At 36.9% G+C, this 18,018-nt stretch overlaps 1 protein-coding gene across 1 annotated transcript in view; it reads left to right on the plus strand.

The window, feature by feature from the left end:
- The first annotated feature begins 9,002 nt into the window (after positions 1 to 9,002).
- The window catches only part of MYO3B (myosin IIIB), a 101,493-nt gene continuing 92,477 nt past the window's right edge, over positions 9,003 to 18,018 (plus strand). Inside the window, exons 1-5 of the mRNA XM_009996303.1 lie at positions 9,003 to 9,025; positions 9,809 to 9,992; positions 11,316 to 11,450; positions 14,716 to 14,820; positions 15,084 to 15,183. Of these exons, the coding sequence (XP_009994605.1) occupies positions 9,003 to 9,025; positions 9,809 to 9,992; positions 11,316 to 11,450; positions 14,716 to 14,820; positions 15,084 to 15,183 (547 nt within the window). The remainder of the gene's footprint in view (positions 9,026 to 9,808; positions 9,993 to 11,315; positions 11,451 to 14,715; positions 14,821 to 15,083; positions 15,184 to 18,018) is intronic.

The raw sequence follows: 18,018 nt of genomic DNA on the forward strand, positions 1-18,018 counted from the left end.
ATACTCATTAGAATAAAACTGCTGTAAAATAATACTGGAGGAATATAGATGAATTATGATTGACTACATTATGCAAACAAGATATATTGTGAAACTATAGGAAGATGCCTTCAAAAAATTAAGCGTTTTTTGCTCACTCTCTGTGAATGACTAAGTGGCTTTAATTCTCCAGCTCCTGCATGTAAAAGACTTGATAAATAGATCAGGCTCAGGATCAATTAGTGTCACAATTATCTTTTGTATTAATGAAGTGAAGCTGCTAGGGTTGAACCAGTTTATCTGTACCCTTCATGGTACCTCTTAAGCTAGCACACACTGTGTTGTCTGTCTAGTACTGAGCAGGGGAACAGGCATGCAGAATACAGTTCTGTGCAGCACTGGCCAGTTCAAGTGCTCCTGTGAGGAAGCTATTTGAGTCCTGAAGAATGCTAATATCCTTAGTGGGAAAAAATCTAATCTAAGATAAGCTGGTTTCAGAAAATAGGTTGCTAATGTAAGTTTGCAGTTATTTTCTTTGCAGGTTTATCCTACATCTGTCTTAGATTTTTTTTCCTCATCTGTACACAATGCATAGCAAGCTTTTCTGATTAGAGCGCAGTGAAGAGCCTGGTTTTGGTCTAAGTATCATCATTCTGTTATAGCCTTTCATATGTCCATTTTAACACTTAACACATGCATTTTTTTTGCCCTGTTAAACTGCTGCCAAAGGAGGCGGAGGAAACTGTCTCAGTTATTGATTTTTCACACATGGGGACTGTAGCTCGTAGTCATTTGATTTGCCACCTGTAGTTTATAACTGAATGGGCTCATGGGAGTATAAATGTCATTTTAGTGCTGAGTTCCCAGCCTGAGGTGAAATTGATGTGTTAACTGTTAGTCATTTGTAACTGCTTTAATGTCTTTTGCTTGCTGGAATGGTATTTAGCTGGCTAACATAAATAGCATTTTTTGCAATAGAGACGCGGGTGTTCTGAACTTCCTTTTTGAGTTGTTGATCCTAACTGGCTCTCAAGTGTTTGATTCTGGTCTGGAATTACAATTTCTTCTTAATGTTTTGTTGGTCTTTCTGTCTTTCATTGTTACATTTATAATGTAATAATGATGAAGTATATAATGGTAACTGACTAGATATATAATCTTATTCAACATTTGGTCCTCAAAACTGTAGATGCAGAACAGATTAATTAGCAGTCAAACAAATGAAATGTAGTTCCTCATGAATGAAGTGGAGCTTTATTTTCAGTGATACTCAAAATTTCACTAGAAGGTTCTATTGATTTTTATGTTAGTAGCAAGGTACCCTTTACCTCACAGGATAAGATTGCAAAAACACTTGGTATACCATGTGGAGAAAGTTATTTTTTTGCCGTAATTTGAATCTCATCAAAGCATTCACCCTTTACCACTGAATATAATTTTCTCTATTGGTCTCAGCTTACATTATAAGTTTTCTGAAGTGCACAGTACCTTCCGAAAACCTTGGAAGTATCATTTTTCCATTAATGTAGAAAAACATATTTCTTGCATGCAGATTTCCTTTACTAATCACCTCTGAAAATTATGCAATCATTTATTCCTTCTCTTGATTATTTTTTTGCTTAACTTCCTTGTTGATACTGGTCTTTAGTTATTTCTGTTGAACTTGAATGAAACAGTCTTGAAGTTTTGTGAGAAAATGCAAAATGGTATGCAGGTTTGACAGGCAAGTTGAAATTCCTCAAATAAGTAAGTTCCTACAGTTTTCACAAAAATCTGTGTCAGGCTAGAGGAATGAACCATACACAGTGTGCCCTCTGAGGGGTATACAGGTTTACTTTTGTCCTTGATACATTCTGCTTTGGTTGTTCCACCCGTGTGCTATTAATTCAAATTTAGATACAGCAGATGTTGTCTTTTGGGGTATCAGAGGAAATAAAAAAGATGAAGATTTATCAGATTAATTAGTTTCACTGCTTGTGAAACAGGTTGCTTAGTGGCTTTCTTAGTTTTGTGAAATTACTATTTATGAATCTTTTCACTCAAGCTACATTTCAGCTTTTGTGCATATTCAATTACAGCAATTCAGCTTTGTTAGACCAGAATGAGGCATGGTGTATCTATGAAATCCTATGAAAATGAGTGGGATTGAATTATTCCAATAGCAATACATTTCATTACTATTATTATACTGTTGACATCAATGAAGATTATACAGAAAAATTAAAGCACCAGTAAACTTGAAATGCTAGTGATTATTTTTATCAAAAAAGGTAGAGTGAAATAACTTTGCCCTCATCCTTCAGACCTTCCTACTCTAGAAAACCCCAATGGTTGCTTGTTCTGTTCTTGGTTATGCAGTAGGTTGAAACAGTGTTTATTAAAGTGCATGGCCCTATTCTGTGTATGCTAAGCAGATCTCTTTAAAGCTAATATTTCACTGTTTGCAAGTCCCATTCAAATAGAAAATGGCTTTAGGTGAAACAAACTAGTATTACTGTTTTATACAGCAGATGACATGAAATCATGTGTCTGTGATAAGAGAGAAGCAACTTCATAATTAATTCCTGGGAAGCAGGAGAAAGCTGATTTTTGAGTAGGAGCAGTTAGGAAGAACCCAGCTTGCCAGTAGTGTTACCTGGATGCCATGGGAGACAGAAATTTGTCAAGAGTATTGTGACACTTGCTTGGGAGTCACAGGATGAGATGCTAAATAGTTCTGGAGTAAAATAACTTCTTCATGAGCCAGTAATGGTGTCAGCAGTACCTCCTGATCTGACAGAAAAGACTGAAAATGCGTACCCGGTAAGATGAGCATTAGGGTTGCAGGGAGATGGTCGCTGACCAAGCTGTGCTTTACCTTTACCTACACACATTCTATATCCGTTTGCTTATGAAACTGACTGATCATGAAGATGTATTTGCTCACCCAGAGTAGTATTCTGTTTGATTTGAATGAACAATACAGAAATGACCAATTGTTATTGGACAAAGGTTTACTCATAAGGCGTTACTCATAAATATGAGAGTGCAGTAAGAGTTCACTTATAAAAATTTGTAATGCAGCAGATCATGATGCAATGAATCTAAATGAAAACATGCAACTGGATTGTCTGGACTAGGAACATACATCTTACCTACCATGCATTCCCCAGGATATTAATAGAGAGTTTTCTGGTTTAGACTCAAACAGAGTTGATCCAAGAATGTGAATTAAGATTATAATCTTAAAAATGCTTGTGGTTCAGAACTGGTTTAGGAGTAGTTGTGTGAAATTTTTAGCATTTGATAGTGTTAAAAAATAAATATTTTTAAATGTTTATTTCTAGAGGAGGTGTTGACATTTAGATTTCTTTAACATTATGTCAGTAGCTCTTTTGTGGGCTGTTTATTATAGTTGATTCTAGAAATGGGATTGTGTTTCATGCTTTCATGAACTGGAAGCATAGACAACAAAACAAACATCCACAATGTTTTCCTCAGAACTAGCACCTGAACACAATTAATTGCCACTGGTTATTACTGCTCTGGCCTGTGGCTGATATTACAAGTCTAAAAGCTTAGATTATCTAGTTCCATATAAAAGAAGCAGAAAGAAAGAAAGTTACAATCATAGAATCATAGAATCATAGAATCATAGAATCTTAGGGGCTGGAAGGGACCTCGAGAGATCATCTAGTCCACCCCCCCTGCCAGAGCAGGGTCACCTAGAGTACATCACACAGGAACTCATCCAGGTGGGTTTTGAATGTCTCCAGTGAGGGAGACTCCACAACCTCCCTGGGCAGTCTGTTCCAGTGCTCTGTCACTCTCACAGTAAAAAAATTTTTTCGGATATTCACCTTGAACTTCCTATGCTCCAATTTACACCCATTACCCCTTGTCCTATCACTGGTCATCACCGAGAAAAGCCTAACTCCGTCCCCCTGACACTCACCCCTTACATATTTGTAAACATTGATGAGGTCACCCCTCAGTCTCCTTTTCTCCAAGCTAAAGAGACCCAGCTCCCTCAGCCTTTCCTCATAAGGGAGATGTTCCACTCCCTTAATCATCTTCGTAGCTCTGCGCTGGACTCTCTCGAGCAGTTCCCTGTCCTTTTTGAACTGAGGGGCCCAGAACTGGACACAATACTCCAGATGTGGCCTCACCAATGCAGAATAGAGGGGGAGGAGAACCTCTCTTGACCTACTAATCACACCCTTTCTAATGCACCCCAGGATGCCATTGGCCTTCTTGGCCACAAGGGCACATTGCTGGCTCATGGTCATCCTCCTGTCTACCAGGACCCCCAGGTCTCTTTCACCTACACTACTCTCCAGCAGTTCAGCCCCCAACCTGTACTGGGACATGGTGTTGTTCTTCCCCAAATGTAAAACTCTGCACTTCCCCTTGTTGAATTTCATCATGTTTCTCCCCGCCCAATTCTCCAACCTATCTAAGTCTCTCTGAATGGCAGCACAGCCTTCTGGTGTGTCAGCCACTCCTCCCAGCTTAGTGTCATCAGCAAACTTGCTGAGGGTACATTCTATACTCTCATCCAGGCCGTTGATGAAGATGTTGAACAACACCGGTCCCAGTACCGACCCCTGTGGGACTCCACTAGTCACACACCTCCAACCAGATTCTGCCCCATTGACTACAACTCTCTGACTCCTTCCTTTCAACCAGTTCCTAATCCACCTCACTTCCTGATCACCAAACCCATACCTGATCAACTTATCTACAAGGATGCTGTGGGAGACGGTGTCAAATGCTTTACTGAAATCAAGATAAACCACATCTACCGCTCTACCATCATCTATCCACCTAGTAATTTCCTCATAGAAGGCTATGAGGTTAGTCAAACATGATTTACCCTTGATAAAACCATGTTGACTGCTCTTGATGACCCCCATGTCCTTGATGTGCCTGGAGATAGTGCCAAGAACAAGTTGTTCCATCACCTTTCCAGGGATGGAGGTGAGGCTGACCGGTCTATAGTTACCCGGGTCCTCCTTCTTGCCCTTCTTGTAGACTGGAGTGACATTTGCTATCCTCCAGTCCTCAGGCACCTCACCTGTTGCCCATGACTTACTGAAGATGATGGAGAGTGGCCTAGCAATGACCTCCGCCAGCTCCCTCAGCACCCTTGGGTGCATTCCAATGATGTTCCTGAACTTAAAGAACTTTAAGCAGAGAGTATAAGTGAGCACAATTAGTAAAAAGTTTAAAAGGCTTAAGTTGGAGTATGTGGAAAGGGAGAACACGTTTCCCAGTTACATCTTCTCCATCTCTATTTTGAAAACCTGCAGAAGCAGTTTTGTGGTTTGTATATTCAACAGGTACTTGTTCTGTGAACTAAGTGAATTTAGGAGGAGTGTTTTCAGGGATCCACCTTTCATCTATAGATAATAGTAGTTCTATTCCAATTCTCCTTTTTCCTTTATGTTGAGCTAGTGAAACAATGTGATTAGTTAAAGTATGTTTCTTTTTGTTTGTAAGTTGTATAGCATCAATAACAGCTTTTGAACATTCTTTTATCCTTCTCCTTCATCTCCTTCCACCACTGACCTTTATCCCCCAGAGAACTATGTGCATCCCATTCTGCAGTCTCTTTCTCAGACCGATTGATAACAGTTACAGGATGGTGTTTTGATGGATTCTTTTGTATGCTTCATTTCAAGATATTGACATCCTCTTTGTTTTACCTAGCCGGTGAGAAACAGAGGAGGAGGCCTGCAGAGGAAGCTGTTCTGACTATTGATTTTCTTGTGCCTTTCAGTGGTTCATTAATTCCTCTAACAATTGCTTCCTGGGTAGCTGGTTGGTGTGGCCATTACTAGCTAAAAGAATAGGGGCTGTCATGACACAGTGAAGCCATTGCTGATAGTGTTAACTTTGCCTTCTGAATTCTTCTAGGAGTTATTAATTTAGTATGGAAGCAATATTGACCTCAAATTTCATAAATAGTGAAATACCTTCATTTTAAATATGATTCTCTTCTTCCACAATATTCGCAGATGCTAAAAGAGCATGAGTCAGGGGTTACATGAACAAAACATTGCAAAAAGTAGCCCTGTACACGAATTGTTCATAGGGGAACTTGATGTTGAATTTTGTTTCACTAGTATTGCTGTTACGTCCCTACCAGCTATATCAGAATTCAGAACTGCCTAGTACTGTGTGGCTGTTGGAAAGTGCCAGTATGGTGTGAGGGTCTTAATAGTTTCAAAACTTCTACGGATGTCCCATTATACTGTAAGCCAAAAAAGGGAGTGTGTTGGAAGGCAATAGGCAAATCACTGTTGTGTAGAAGTTGAGTAAGGCAATTATTAGAATAGTAACTATAGCAACTATTAGAATAGTAATTATAGAGCTATTCTTAGCACCACTTTTCTTGCTTAGAAGTCCCTCTTGTCCCTACAGTTTCTGAGAAAGAAATCTGTGATAATAATTTTGCAAGAAAAAGTTGTTGATTTTATTCCAGAAGTAGTTATAAAAAAATGTGCATGTGGTTACGCTGTGTAGGGTTTGAATTTTTTGTTTTGTTTTCACAATTTAGGTGAAGATTGCAGTAGAACTTCTAGAACACCATTTAATTTTCCAGATGCTATTTTGGGGATGTTTAGAGCCATTGTATACAAGTGGAAGGCTGTAGTTCACAGGGGGGAAATTACTTCTGCACTGTCTGTAACACGTATTTTTATTACGTTATCTTTATATCAATACTTGTAGCCTGTTAGCCTTAGGGATACTGGTGAGGGTTGATAGGTGATTATTGATTCTTACAGAGAAATATTTTCCTTTCACGTAGGTAAATGTTATTTGCAGATTTGCTTGACTGCCCCTTCTAAGTTAGTCTATCATTCCTGGTCTGATATAATTTGTTCTGACTGATAAAGTTTAAAAAACAAACAAACAAACAAAAACATAATTAAGAAACCCATACATTTACTTTGTTGATGAAAAGTTTTCTTTTCATGGATAAATGAAAGAAACCCTGTCAATGGCTGAAGCCTGTTAAGAAGTTTCTGTCTTACCCTATTGTTTGTCTTGGTTGCTCAGCTTTTACAAAAGCTTTTTTACCTTTCATGATGTTTTCTTCTGTTTTAGCCTAAGATCAGTTTGACCAGACTCCCATCGAGTTGTCAGTACTTTAGCTTTGCATTCTATCTCTTCCTAAGCATGCAAAACAGAGTTTGGTAGACTGCTGTGGGTTTTTTGATGGCATGTGGTCAAATAGCATGTGTGCAGTCCCAAAGAACCTTGTGTAAGATGTTCACCATCCAGTAGAGTTAATTGCCAAAGTAGTTTTTCAGCATCTGGTGTGAGCTGTTTTGTTTGCCTGTGTGAAACAGATTTAACCACTGAGAAGTCTTCTCCAGCTGGTGGCAGAAATAATGAAATACTTGTAATCGATAGGTCTCTAATAGGCTGGGGCTCCCTCTGGGGAGGGCATTGCTAAGTTTTTCACAGCTAGAAGTCACTCCTTGTACATAATATCAAAGCCCAGAGAGGTGGGAGGAGTGGAGGTGGAGGAGTGTGAAAGGAGAAGGTTCTGCCTAAAGAAATTTCAGCCTTTTAGTGTTAAAGTCTGCTGGATATGGGGTTGTAAAAGTGGTTGCATTTTTTGTAACTTTTCACTGTAGAAATAAAAAGTAAATGGCAGCCCTTGCATCACAGTTTGACTCAGAATCAACAACAATGCTCTTGATCCCTCTCCCACCCAGGTAGGGAAGGAGAGGGAGAATAAGAGAAAGACTTTCCTAGATTGAAAGCTAAACTACACAGCTTTAATTAAACACTAATAATAAAAGAAAATATATACAATTACATGTAAATATATTTAGGAATGTGCAAACCCCTATTGCCTCCCCCCACCAGCAGCAACTCCCATGTCACTCTCCTTAGCTCTGAACAGTCTGAAAAGTCCTGGAGCTGCTGGAGAGAGAGGGTAGAGTGATGAGGGTCAGGAGAGCTCGAGCCTGGGGGTCGACGGTGATGGATGGACGGAGTCCTCTCTGTACGTCGGCCATGGACAGAAGAGAAGGGAAGAAGAAGCAGGAAGGAACTTGTCTGCTGTGTTCTCTGACCTTCCCCTGAGCTTATGTAGATATATCAAATGGATTATCTCTGGCCAATTTTGCTGTCTGTCTAATTTAGCCTTCTATGGGGGGATCATAGATCTCCCTGTAGTGTCTGAGCCAGCAGAGCAAAGATGTGACCTTGGAGTCCCAGCAGTAACAAAAACATTCCAGCATTTGTTATCAGTCCTAGCTGAAACACTTTGCTGCTAGTTAAAGGAAAGCTTACTGAAGGAAAAAAAATCAGTAAAAGGGAAATTGGCTTCATCCTGGCTCAAACCAGGACACCTTGTTAAAACAGGGCAATTTTATTTTCTGAAGCTCAGTAAATCAGAAAATAGAAGAAAAGCACCAATACACTTTGCAAATTTAGCTTTTTTTCCTTTAACATTTACAATTTGTATTCAGAAAAATAATCTAGATTTTACAACATTGAAGATAATAGCAGATACTATTTTTCTTTTTTTGTACTGTAAGACATTAACATCTATCATAGAAATGTCATAAAGGTTCCTGTGTTCTGTGCAATGGGCACTTTCACTGATGGCAGACTCATTTAGATATGTATGCCTTGAATTCAAGAGGAGACTTTTTTGGTTTAAGAAGAAAATGTTAATGGTGCATGTTTGGCAAATCTTATTCCATGTGATGCATAAACATGCTATCTGTAAATGTTGCTGTGTGACCACCATGAATAGAAATGTTCATTCACTAGAATTTTTCTTCAGTCCTCCACCAGGACTCCATCTGTAACAGTTTTGTCTTAGTTTTTATTTTGTCAACATTGGTATGAGGAAATGCTTAGCTATAAAGAAATTCAAATATAACACTTTAATGGCTAACTTACTAACCAGAAAAAAAAAAAAAAAAAAAGCAGATGATGACACTAGATTGTTCTAAGGAAATAGAGCTGCTTTCAGAGAGGCATAATGCAAACACTACATTTGTACAAAGAGTGCCATGGATCACTTTCTGGACAATCTGTATGTTAGGATAGTTGTTACAATGATAGTGAAATAAGTGTCTGTTTTTATTTTTCCTGCCTTTTTCTATTTTCTTACTTGTATACAGTCTATTCTTCTCTGTTTCTTTGCACATGCACATTTATAGCATTATTCCTAAAGCATTAAAGTCAGAAATGTTCAACATATTTTTAACCTGAGATGGCAATGTATGTTTGTGTTTACCACCATTCTCCACCCTGCAAGCAAACCTTGCTTTTAAGGTTGTCTTATCAGGAGCTACATGTTTGTGGCTGCTGTCTTCAGTGCATGTAGTATAGTCTTTTCACTGATTTCAGAGAAGTCTTTCTCCTGACTTGCCTCTCTATTGAGGTGCTAACTGTATGTGTTCAGAATACTCTTCTTTATTTGTGGCATGCTGTATTGGATCCAAGGAGTGACAAACTGTCCTAATAACTTATTGACCTACAGCAGATAAATGGAGTTTACTCTAGCCTTTTTAATCCCCCTCTTCTTTCCCTTCTTTCCTTTGCTTTTTTTGTTCAAGAGACTGAAGCAATTTAGTACATTATTTGGCACTGCCTTTGGGGCAAATACAGTTTTAACCAAGGAGGGAAATAGAGGTTCTCTTTAAACGTTCCTTTCATTGTTTAAAAAAAGATTATACTTCTTCTAATCTGACTTCGGTAACCTGTATTTCTTCTTTAGTTGGGACAATATTTAATTTGTTTATCATAAGATACCTTCTTGACTACAGAGTTACTTAGGGTTTTGCACTGTATGTCTTTCTGCTTTGTTTTCCAGGAAGCCATTATATGGATTGTTTCAATATAATTCCAGTATGATTGGACTAGAATCACTAGCCGATCCCTCAGATACCTGGGAAATTATAGAGACTATTGGGAAGGGCACTTATGGTAAAGTTTATAAGGTTGCCAATAAGAAAGATGGGAGCCTGGCAGCAGTAAAGATTCTGGATCCTATCAGTGTAAGTAAAAATTATTAAACTGTTCATTGTTCATTTAAAAGAATTCTCAGAGTTGAAATGTAAATAAAATTTATAAGATATTGAAAGCATCCTGGAATAATTATGCAGAATATGCTGACAGAAGAAGCTTAATATCAGAACCTGAAAGCTACAACTTACAATTTTGTTGTTTTATATGTTATTTTAAAATGGCATTTGCCTAGTTTCTTTTTTAGGTCTATGTAGTTCTGGTACGAATTTAGATATCTGTGCTTGGAGCATGCAAATGATAAGAAGACACAGAGTCATTCTTCTCAGACCCCTGCTATAGCAGGGAAAATACAAGATGCTGTATTAATCTTAACATTCATATTTTGTTCTGTGTACTCCCTAAAAGAGTTACTTTTCCTATCACAGAGCTACTGTGAACTTTAGGATGTTTTATAGTTAACTTTTATAAGCGGATAACGTGAGACAATAGTTAAGATAAAAACGGAAGAGCACAGTCCAAATTGTCAGAAGTAGTTCTGTGACAGCTCCGTTTTAGTGGGTATTAAATGCTTAGCTTCCCTTGAGATCCAAGGCCTACTTTTCAATAGAAGATTTAGTTGGCAGCTGGTCAGGCTGGATCAGGCTGGAGTTCGATCGTGGCTAAAATATTTATTAAAAATTTATGTTTCTGTCCGATCAGTACTGAACTTCATCTTGGTTTTCTCTTATATAAATCTGAAGAAGGTAAATAAGATTGAATCCTTTTTAGCAAAATGCAAAAAAGGGAAGATTCAGTGCTAAAGTAGAATTCTGAGTTGTGGCCTGCGTGCTGATATTACACACTATTTTGTAATTTTCACAGAATTACTTCATAAACAAATATTTAGTTGCTTATTCTGTGGGTTTTGTTTTGTCTCTAACTTTAATTGTTTCTGGTCTACGTCTTTTCCTCTTAAGGGTGTCTTTATTTTTAACAGATGTCCTCTTCAAGGTTCTGTGAAATAGTTCCCTGTTTGGGCTCATCTAATGATCACAGAAAAAAGAATGAATCAAAGGTTCATGTTCAGTTTTTAGTTTCTTACTACGTATGTTTTGCACTTGAAGAATCTTTGAAGAGGAGCTACTTGCTTTACACAGACTTCACGTTTTTGTATGTAGAAAAAGCAAAAGTGCCATGATTTGGTGTGGATTAAATTTACAGTACTGTTTGAGTACTTTCCATGACATTAAAGTAGAACTTTTGGAAAGTACAAACTAATTAAAGAAGGAATCTTTTAATCCATGAGAGTTTGTTCTTGTTTTGTACAGACTTACTGTGTTTATATGTTCTGTGTGTTTGTGTTTTTTATTTAGGATATAGATGAAGAAATTGAAGCAGAATATAATATTTTGCAGTTTCTTCCCAATCATCCTAATGTTGTTAGGTTTTATGGAATGTTTTACAAAGCAGATCAATATGTGGGAGGACAGCTCTGGCTAGTACTTGAGGTAAAAACATTTTTATAACATTACATCTTAACTAGCAAATGTTGTTGCATTTCTGTTTCTTATTGCTAGTAGAGTTACAGGTGTTCATGATTCTTTGATTGGCGCCATTAATCAAAGGACTGGTGATAAATGATGTGGTAGTCTACTGTTTGAAAATCACACCCATACTTAAGGTTTGTTTAAAATGGAATGTCCTTGTATTTTATTTCTGTTTAAGTTGCTACATTCTGCCTGCAAAGCAAGCAAATAATTTTTATAAGAAACACAGCTTGATTTTTTTCATGTTGGAGGGAACATTAGAGAAGACATTTATTTAAACTTCTGGAGAGCTCAAGCACTTGAGGGGAATGCAAAAGATGATGAAGTAGTAACATGGAGGACAGTTAACAAATACACAGCCTACTGCAAGAGTGAACAGAGAAAATGTAATGGGCAAGTCTGTTTTATGGTAAATTAAGACTAGAGGCTGACTGTTGATGAAAACCTAGCAACAGAAATGCATTCTATAAACTTTTCTTGTTCTGTAGCAGTGAGTGTTCTTACAATGAAAAATGTCTTTTGGTAGACTTGTTGCCAGTTAAGTCACTGCCAAAGATTGTTGCAAGATGAGGATTTCTTCTAGGTGTCTTCTAGGCTGAGCTTTGCACAGATTGATGAGCCATAGCACACCATTCAAACATTTCTCTTTTGTTATAACAAGAGTGGTAAAAGTTAGCATTCACTTTCAAACTAGTGATCACTTTTGAAATTCCACTCCCTATTTTTGAATGAGGACTGGAATTAGAGTAGGGAATCTTAATTTCCTCTTTAAGTTGTGGAATCCAAATAATACGTCTAACTTCTGTGTACTACAGAATTACATAGCTTGAATGCAAACTTTTGGATGTGTTTCATCTTAAATTTCAGTAACTCTTAAAAAGAGCTTTAGCATTTTTGTTTTGGTGTTGTTCTTTACTGTATTCCTACTGGCTTTGTGTTGAGTTTGGGCTTGGTTTCCCATGTGTTTTCTTTTTTGATACAAGTGTAGTGTATCCAACAGATGTATCATGTGGTATTATTCCATGTAACAAAATTTTGTACAGCAAAATCATACCATACTCTATGTAACAAAACTGAATGTAGAATTTGAGAGAGTTAGGTGTTTGTAAACACCTTATCAATTAAGTATGTTAATTTCAGGTGTTTTTTTGTGATCATTAAATGCTTTAAAGAAATTTGATGTTAAAAAAATTGTGTTTTCCTTCTACGGATAAATTTACCACACAAGGCAAACTATTTCTTGCCTTGGAATTTACATGCAAATTTACATATGCATTGCAGTTACTTTTTATGTTATAATTTAATGACACTTTTTCAGATTTCGATCCCTGAGTTTTTCATTAAATAAATTGATTAGATGTGTGACTTCCAAGATTTGTAATAAAAAGGTGGATCTTCTTTTTCCTTTAGGCACAATTTTACCATGTTTACTCACCATGAGCAAGACCTTACTTGAGGTCTTAAATGCCAAGAATGAGAAAGGCTAGCAAAAGTGGACACCTGAAATATTTTTATGATGATGCAATTTACTACAGAAGGATTTTTGGAAATAAGCACTTTGTCTGTGTAGCACAGACAACTGTGAAGCAAGCTTCCCTACTTTTCCATCTAAATGTGCATCAGTCCTCTTTCTGAAGTATTGCCATTAGGTACAAAGTTTACAAGTTCATTTGGTCACAGATCTTTGCTGACTGTCAAGAACAGTTTTACAGACAGCTGCAGTAGTGTTCCTGGGATATATGCATTTTCAGAATCGGACATTCATTTAACGTACACAACCCAACAGCTGTCAGTCTGTATAGTTTTTCTGTCATAACCAGCTTGTTGGGGATTTTTTTTTTTTTTTAAATGAGTGCATTTTTTTCTGTATTTTATTTGCAGGCTAGAAATAAGTGTAGTACAGCCTGTCTTAGTAGAACATGTAGTTCAGTGAAAGCAGTAAACAAAAATATTTGACTTTATGGCTTGTCAGCAAATGGGTAAGCATAGAAAGAAAAAAATGCACTTCCATGAAATTAACTTATTCTGTAAAGACATTTGATGATTGATATTCAGCTGAATGCTTCCATGTTTTCATTGATGACATTTTGCTTCAGGAACTTATTTACATAAATGCTGTCTTGTTTATCATGTGATCTGGTCCTTTCCATGAACTAAACCTTTAGTCTAGTGAAATTTTTTTATGCAATGGGAAGTTAATAATAAATTAAGGAAAATATCAACATATCACAGAAATTAGAGATTGAACTGATACACAGTTGATAAAAGTTATTTGAGAGAGGTAAAACTAGAGAGTTGGTATACATTCTGTGTTCATACTGTTCTGATTTACACTGTAGTGTTTTAAACTTAATACTGATTAATATAAAATGAACTTGTGTTGAAATGCATGTGATTTCTGTGTGCCAGAAATATTGGTAAGGATGCTGGTGTAGAGGATAGAATTCAAAGAAAGGTAATCAATTTTCCCATAAGTTATTTCTTTGCTTGTTGAATATTTTTGAATATTGAAGAAAAAAACTGAGAGAAGATGACAAAGAGGAGAATAATGGGGCATGGGCAGTAAACTAATGTGTGGCTGAAAACAAAACATATTTCTGATTGTACTTTTTCTCCTCCTCTTTTTATGTATGGCATCCCATTAATGGGAAACACTTGCAAGAGGATGCTTTTCTGGATCCGAATATTTAGTCTTGGTTGTTGGCAACACATGCCATCAAATCTAAGTATAGAGATATGGCTTCTGTCTACTTTATATTGCCTGCCAGCAGGAGCATTGATGGAATGAAAGTTTAAAATTACAGTAATTTGTTGCCTTCCAGTCATCAACAGCATCAATCTTTTCTGTCTGGCCTTTTCTTTGAGAAAACAGTTTCCCAAAGACATAGCACGTAGTATTGAGACAACACTCAAAAAATGTAAATTTGACTTACGGATGCTTTTAAAAAGCAGAATACACTCCTGTTTATAATATTTTGACTTTATGATCTTTGATTTTCACTTCCCTCTCCCCCCCAGGCTGCTGTGATTTATTACTAACATTTCTAATAAAATATGTTCTCAGATGGGATGACAACATAAATAATTGCTGGGTAAAAATCTAGTTGTTCCCAATCTTGTGTTATAATGCAATTTTGCATGGTAGGTGTTCATAGCCTAAATAAGTATATTTAGTAACCGAGGACCTGTCTTGCTTTTTCCCCCTTTGCAACTCTCCCCCTCACAGCTGTGCAATGGAGGTTCTGTCACAGAGCTTGTCAAAGGCTTGCTGAAGTGTGGCCAACGGTTGGATGAAGCTATAATCTCATACATTTTATATGGTGCTCTCTTGGTAAGGATGTTCACTGAGCTTGTAATGACAGCAGAGGGTGCAGTTTACTCATCTCATACATACATTTTCCATTTGTAAAATATGGTAATGTTGATAATATCATGCAGGCTGTTAAAAGCAGCAGGGGTTGTATCAAGCATGTAATCCAGTGGACAGATGTTTTTATAGAGTATGTGCATATTTTCTTAATTACATTCCCTAATAGTAAGCTAATTGTTTTTAAATAAGAGAGTAAACTTATTTTTGTTATTGCTGATATATAGGGCCTTCAGCATTTACACAATAACCGGATCATTCATCGGGATGTGAAAGGGAACAACATTCTCCTGACAACAGAAGGTGGAGTCAAGCTCGTTGACTTTGGTAATGACCACTTCCCATTTGTTTTCCTGATACATGCAGTTTAGCCAAGGGCATCTGTTTACTTTCCCCTGGGAAGGCAAAATGACACAATGAGAGACTTTTTCAGTAGGATATTCTCAATTAATTTAAGAAGGAAAAATGGAGAAGGAACCTGATACAGCAAAAATGAAAATTCTGACAGAAAATCAGACTTTAAACGGAAAAGCTTGAACATATTATTTTAATAATGAAAAGTTATTCTGAAGGTACTATTTTAGGTACAAAGCTCTTTGCAATTCAGAAGGAATGTAGGTTTCAGGGCACTTGTCCTCCTAATTAAAATTTAGATAGTCTATCTTTTGCATTTGAAAAGGAAACATTCTCTCTGAAATGGCTTTTTCTAGCCTTAAGCGTATTTTTTCCCCTGAGCAGAAGGTAAAATGGTCCCTTGGGTCCAAAACCCAACATCCATTTAATTTGTGATTATTGCTATGATAAGGAACAGGACGGATGGGCAGACAAACAGACAGATAGATAGAAAAGCTCTTGGCCATAGATTTTAACTCAGTTCAGCAATTTTTTTCCCCTTGAAATATTAACTTAGAAAAATTTCAACATGCTGCAGTCCCTCAGGTATCAGAAACAGATTATTAGTAATAATATTTATTAACAAAACCAGATCATACATAAGGTCGTCATAACTGAGAACAGTGTTGTGTGAATGACAGACGTTTGCTTAGCACTGCATGAAGATAAAGACAAACATTCACAAAATGAGAGTAGTGTAAAATGGTGTGCGAAAAATCCTGCAAATAGTAACTTATTTTTTTAAATAAAAAAATAATAAATTTATGCAGTAGAAAGAAAATGCCATGTCATTACAAATTTAAAATAAAAATATGTTGAAGATGCTAAAGTAAGCTGGGAAACAGCATACTTTCTAGGATCTCCTATGGACAGAAAGTTATTATGTTGAATGATAAGGCAGCAATTAAAATAGTACTAGGGAATACATATGACCTGAAGAAAACTTGGAGTGGGTCCCTAACCTAGTACAAGGGAGAAAGATCCCTTCTTATTTGGGGGAATTTTGGCAGTATGATCTTTGTTTATAACTACTCCATTCTGAGAAAAGTTGGCTTTTCTCCCCAAAGCAGAATATTTTTATCAGACACAAAATCCTTAACTGCAGCAACAGCTCGGATTGAAGCTCTGGCTTCCAAAGGCAGATCATTGTGCTACAACTCCAAGTTGTTTTTCAAGGAAATGGAATCCCAGACTTTCTAGTGACCCATGTGTGTCTCTGATTCCACATATAGGTTTTATAGGGTTTTTATGTTTTAGGTTACAACAGTAGCACTAGAAAATTGCAGCACTGACAGGAGCAAGAATAGTCTCCAGTTTAATGCCATTCAACTGCTTGAACTGCTAGTCACTTCTCTTCCTGAGCTACTTGAATTTTTCACTATATATCTCTGTGATGTTGGCAGGTCACTTGCATGAAACTTTTTAGAAGTGGCCACCCTGTTCCTCATTTTCCCAATAGTCTATTTGAAACATCCTGTCCTCCTTTGCAGAAGAGCTAAATGTTCTTCAACTGCAGCTGAGATCTGTTACAGCTCTATTTCAGGCATGTGAAGTGCCTGAAAATTGAAAGATCTCAGATTAAGCACCCAAAACCAGTGGATGCTTTGAATATTTTTAGGTTAATCTCTGGAACTAATAATCCTCTCCCATTTTGCAGGAATGTTAAGGAGATTTATTGTTTTATGAGAAGGGAAGGAAACATTTCAAAAGGAAAAAATAATGTTACATTTAGTATAGTATTGGTTATATTAAATAAGTAACTAGAACCTGGATCGATGGGGATAAAAAATTATTAATGACATTCAGTGAATACTATCCATTTTATCCATAGAATGAGACAGAATATTGAAGAAAAAAAAGTTACTTCATATTGAAGGTTGCACATACAGAGATATATTAGGTTACTGATAGCATTACACAGATATCATTAATTGAGGTGGGTTTTTTGGCCTTTATTTCATGACGTTACAGCTTGCCTTTTCAATGTAACACACATTTCTTCTCTCAGCTACTCTTGACAGCATGATATATTTGTATAAATGTTGGTCACAGTGTAAGTCAATTCAAAATGCCTGCAATTTATCTTTCATTTATGCTCATGCTCACTCAGTCTAGTCTCTCCCATTGCCTCCATCTCTAAGCCCTTTGGTATTCTACACTGTTTTGTAGTCTGTAGTTAGCAGCTACAAATTAAGCTAGCTCAAGAGAGAGGAGAGTTAAGTGCACAGAGGCTTGCTGTAGGTCCTTGTCTTTAACTGTTTCACAGGGATACTCAGGAAATCACTGAAGGCTTGCAGTCACTCTAAATAACTAAATAAATTAATACAGAATTGAATCTTAGAGTCAGCAATCAAATTATTTAACTTACAAATTAAGAGTTCCCCTTTCTTATTTGATTGCGCCCGGCAACATGTACTATATGTGTTTCTGCCTCTTTTTGTCTCTGGGTAATGCCACAGGAGCAGACTGCTGTGTTTCTTTTTAAATCATGTTAAGGTAAAATATTTTTTAAATCAGTTTTGGTTTTGTGTCAGCTTATTGGAATGATCATGAACTCCACAATTCAATTTTATGTTGACCAAAGCACAGAAAATTTGCTGTGAAAGTTCTTTCTAATTTGCTAATGTTTGATTTCACTCTAATTCTTTCTTCCTTTTTTCAGCTGTGCTTCAGTAGTCCAGCCCCAGTCAGCAAAGCACTGAAGCAAAAGCTTTGTTTTAACTGTGTGCATAACTCCCTCAGTACAAGCTGCACTGTGAGCTTGAGCTT

Source organism: Chaetura pelagica, unplaced genomic scaffold (assembly GCF_000747805.2).
Source record: "Chaetura pelagica isolate M959 unplaced genomic scaffold, ChaPel_1.0 scaffold3, whole genome shotgun sequence".
NCBI lineage: Eukaryota > Metazoa > Chordata > Aves > Apodiformes > Apodidae > Chaetura > Chaetura pelagica.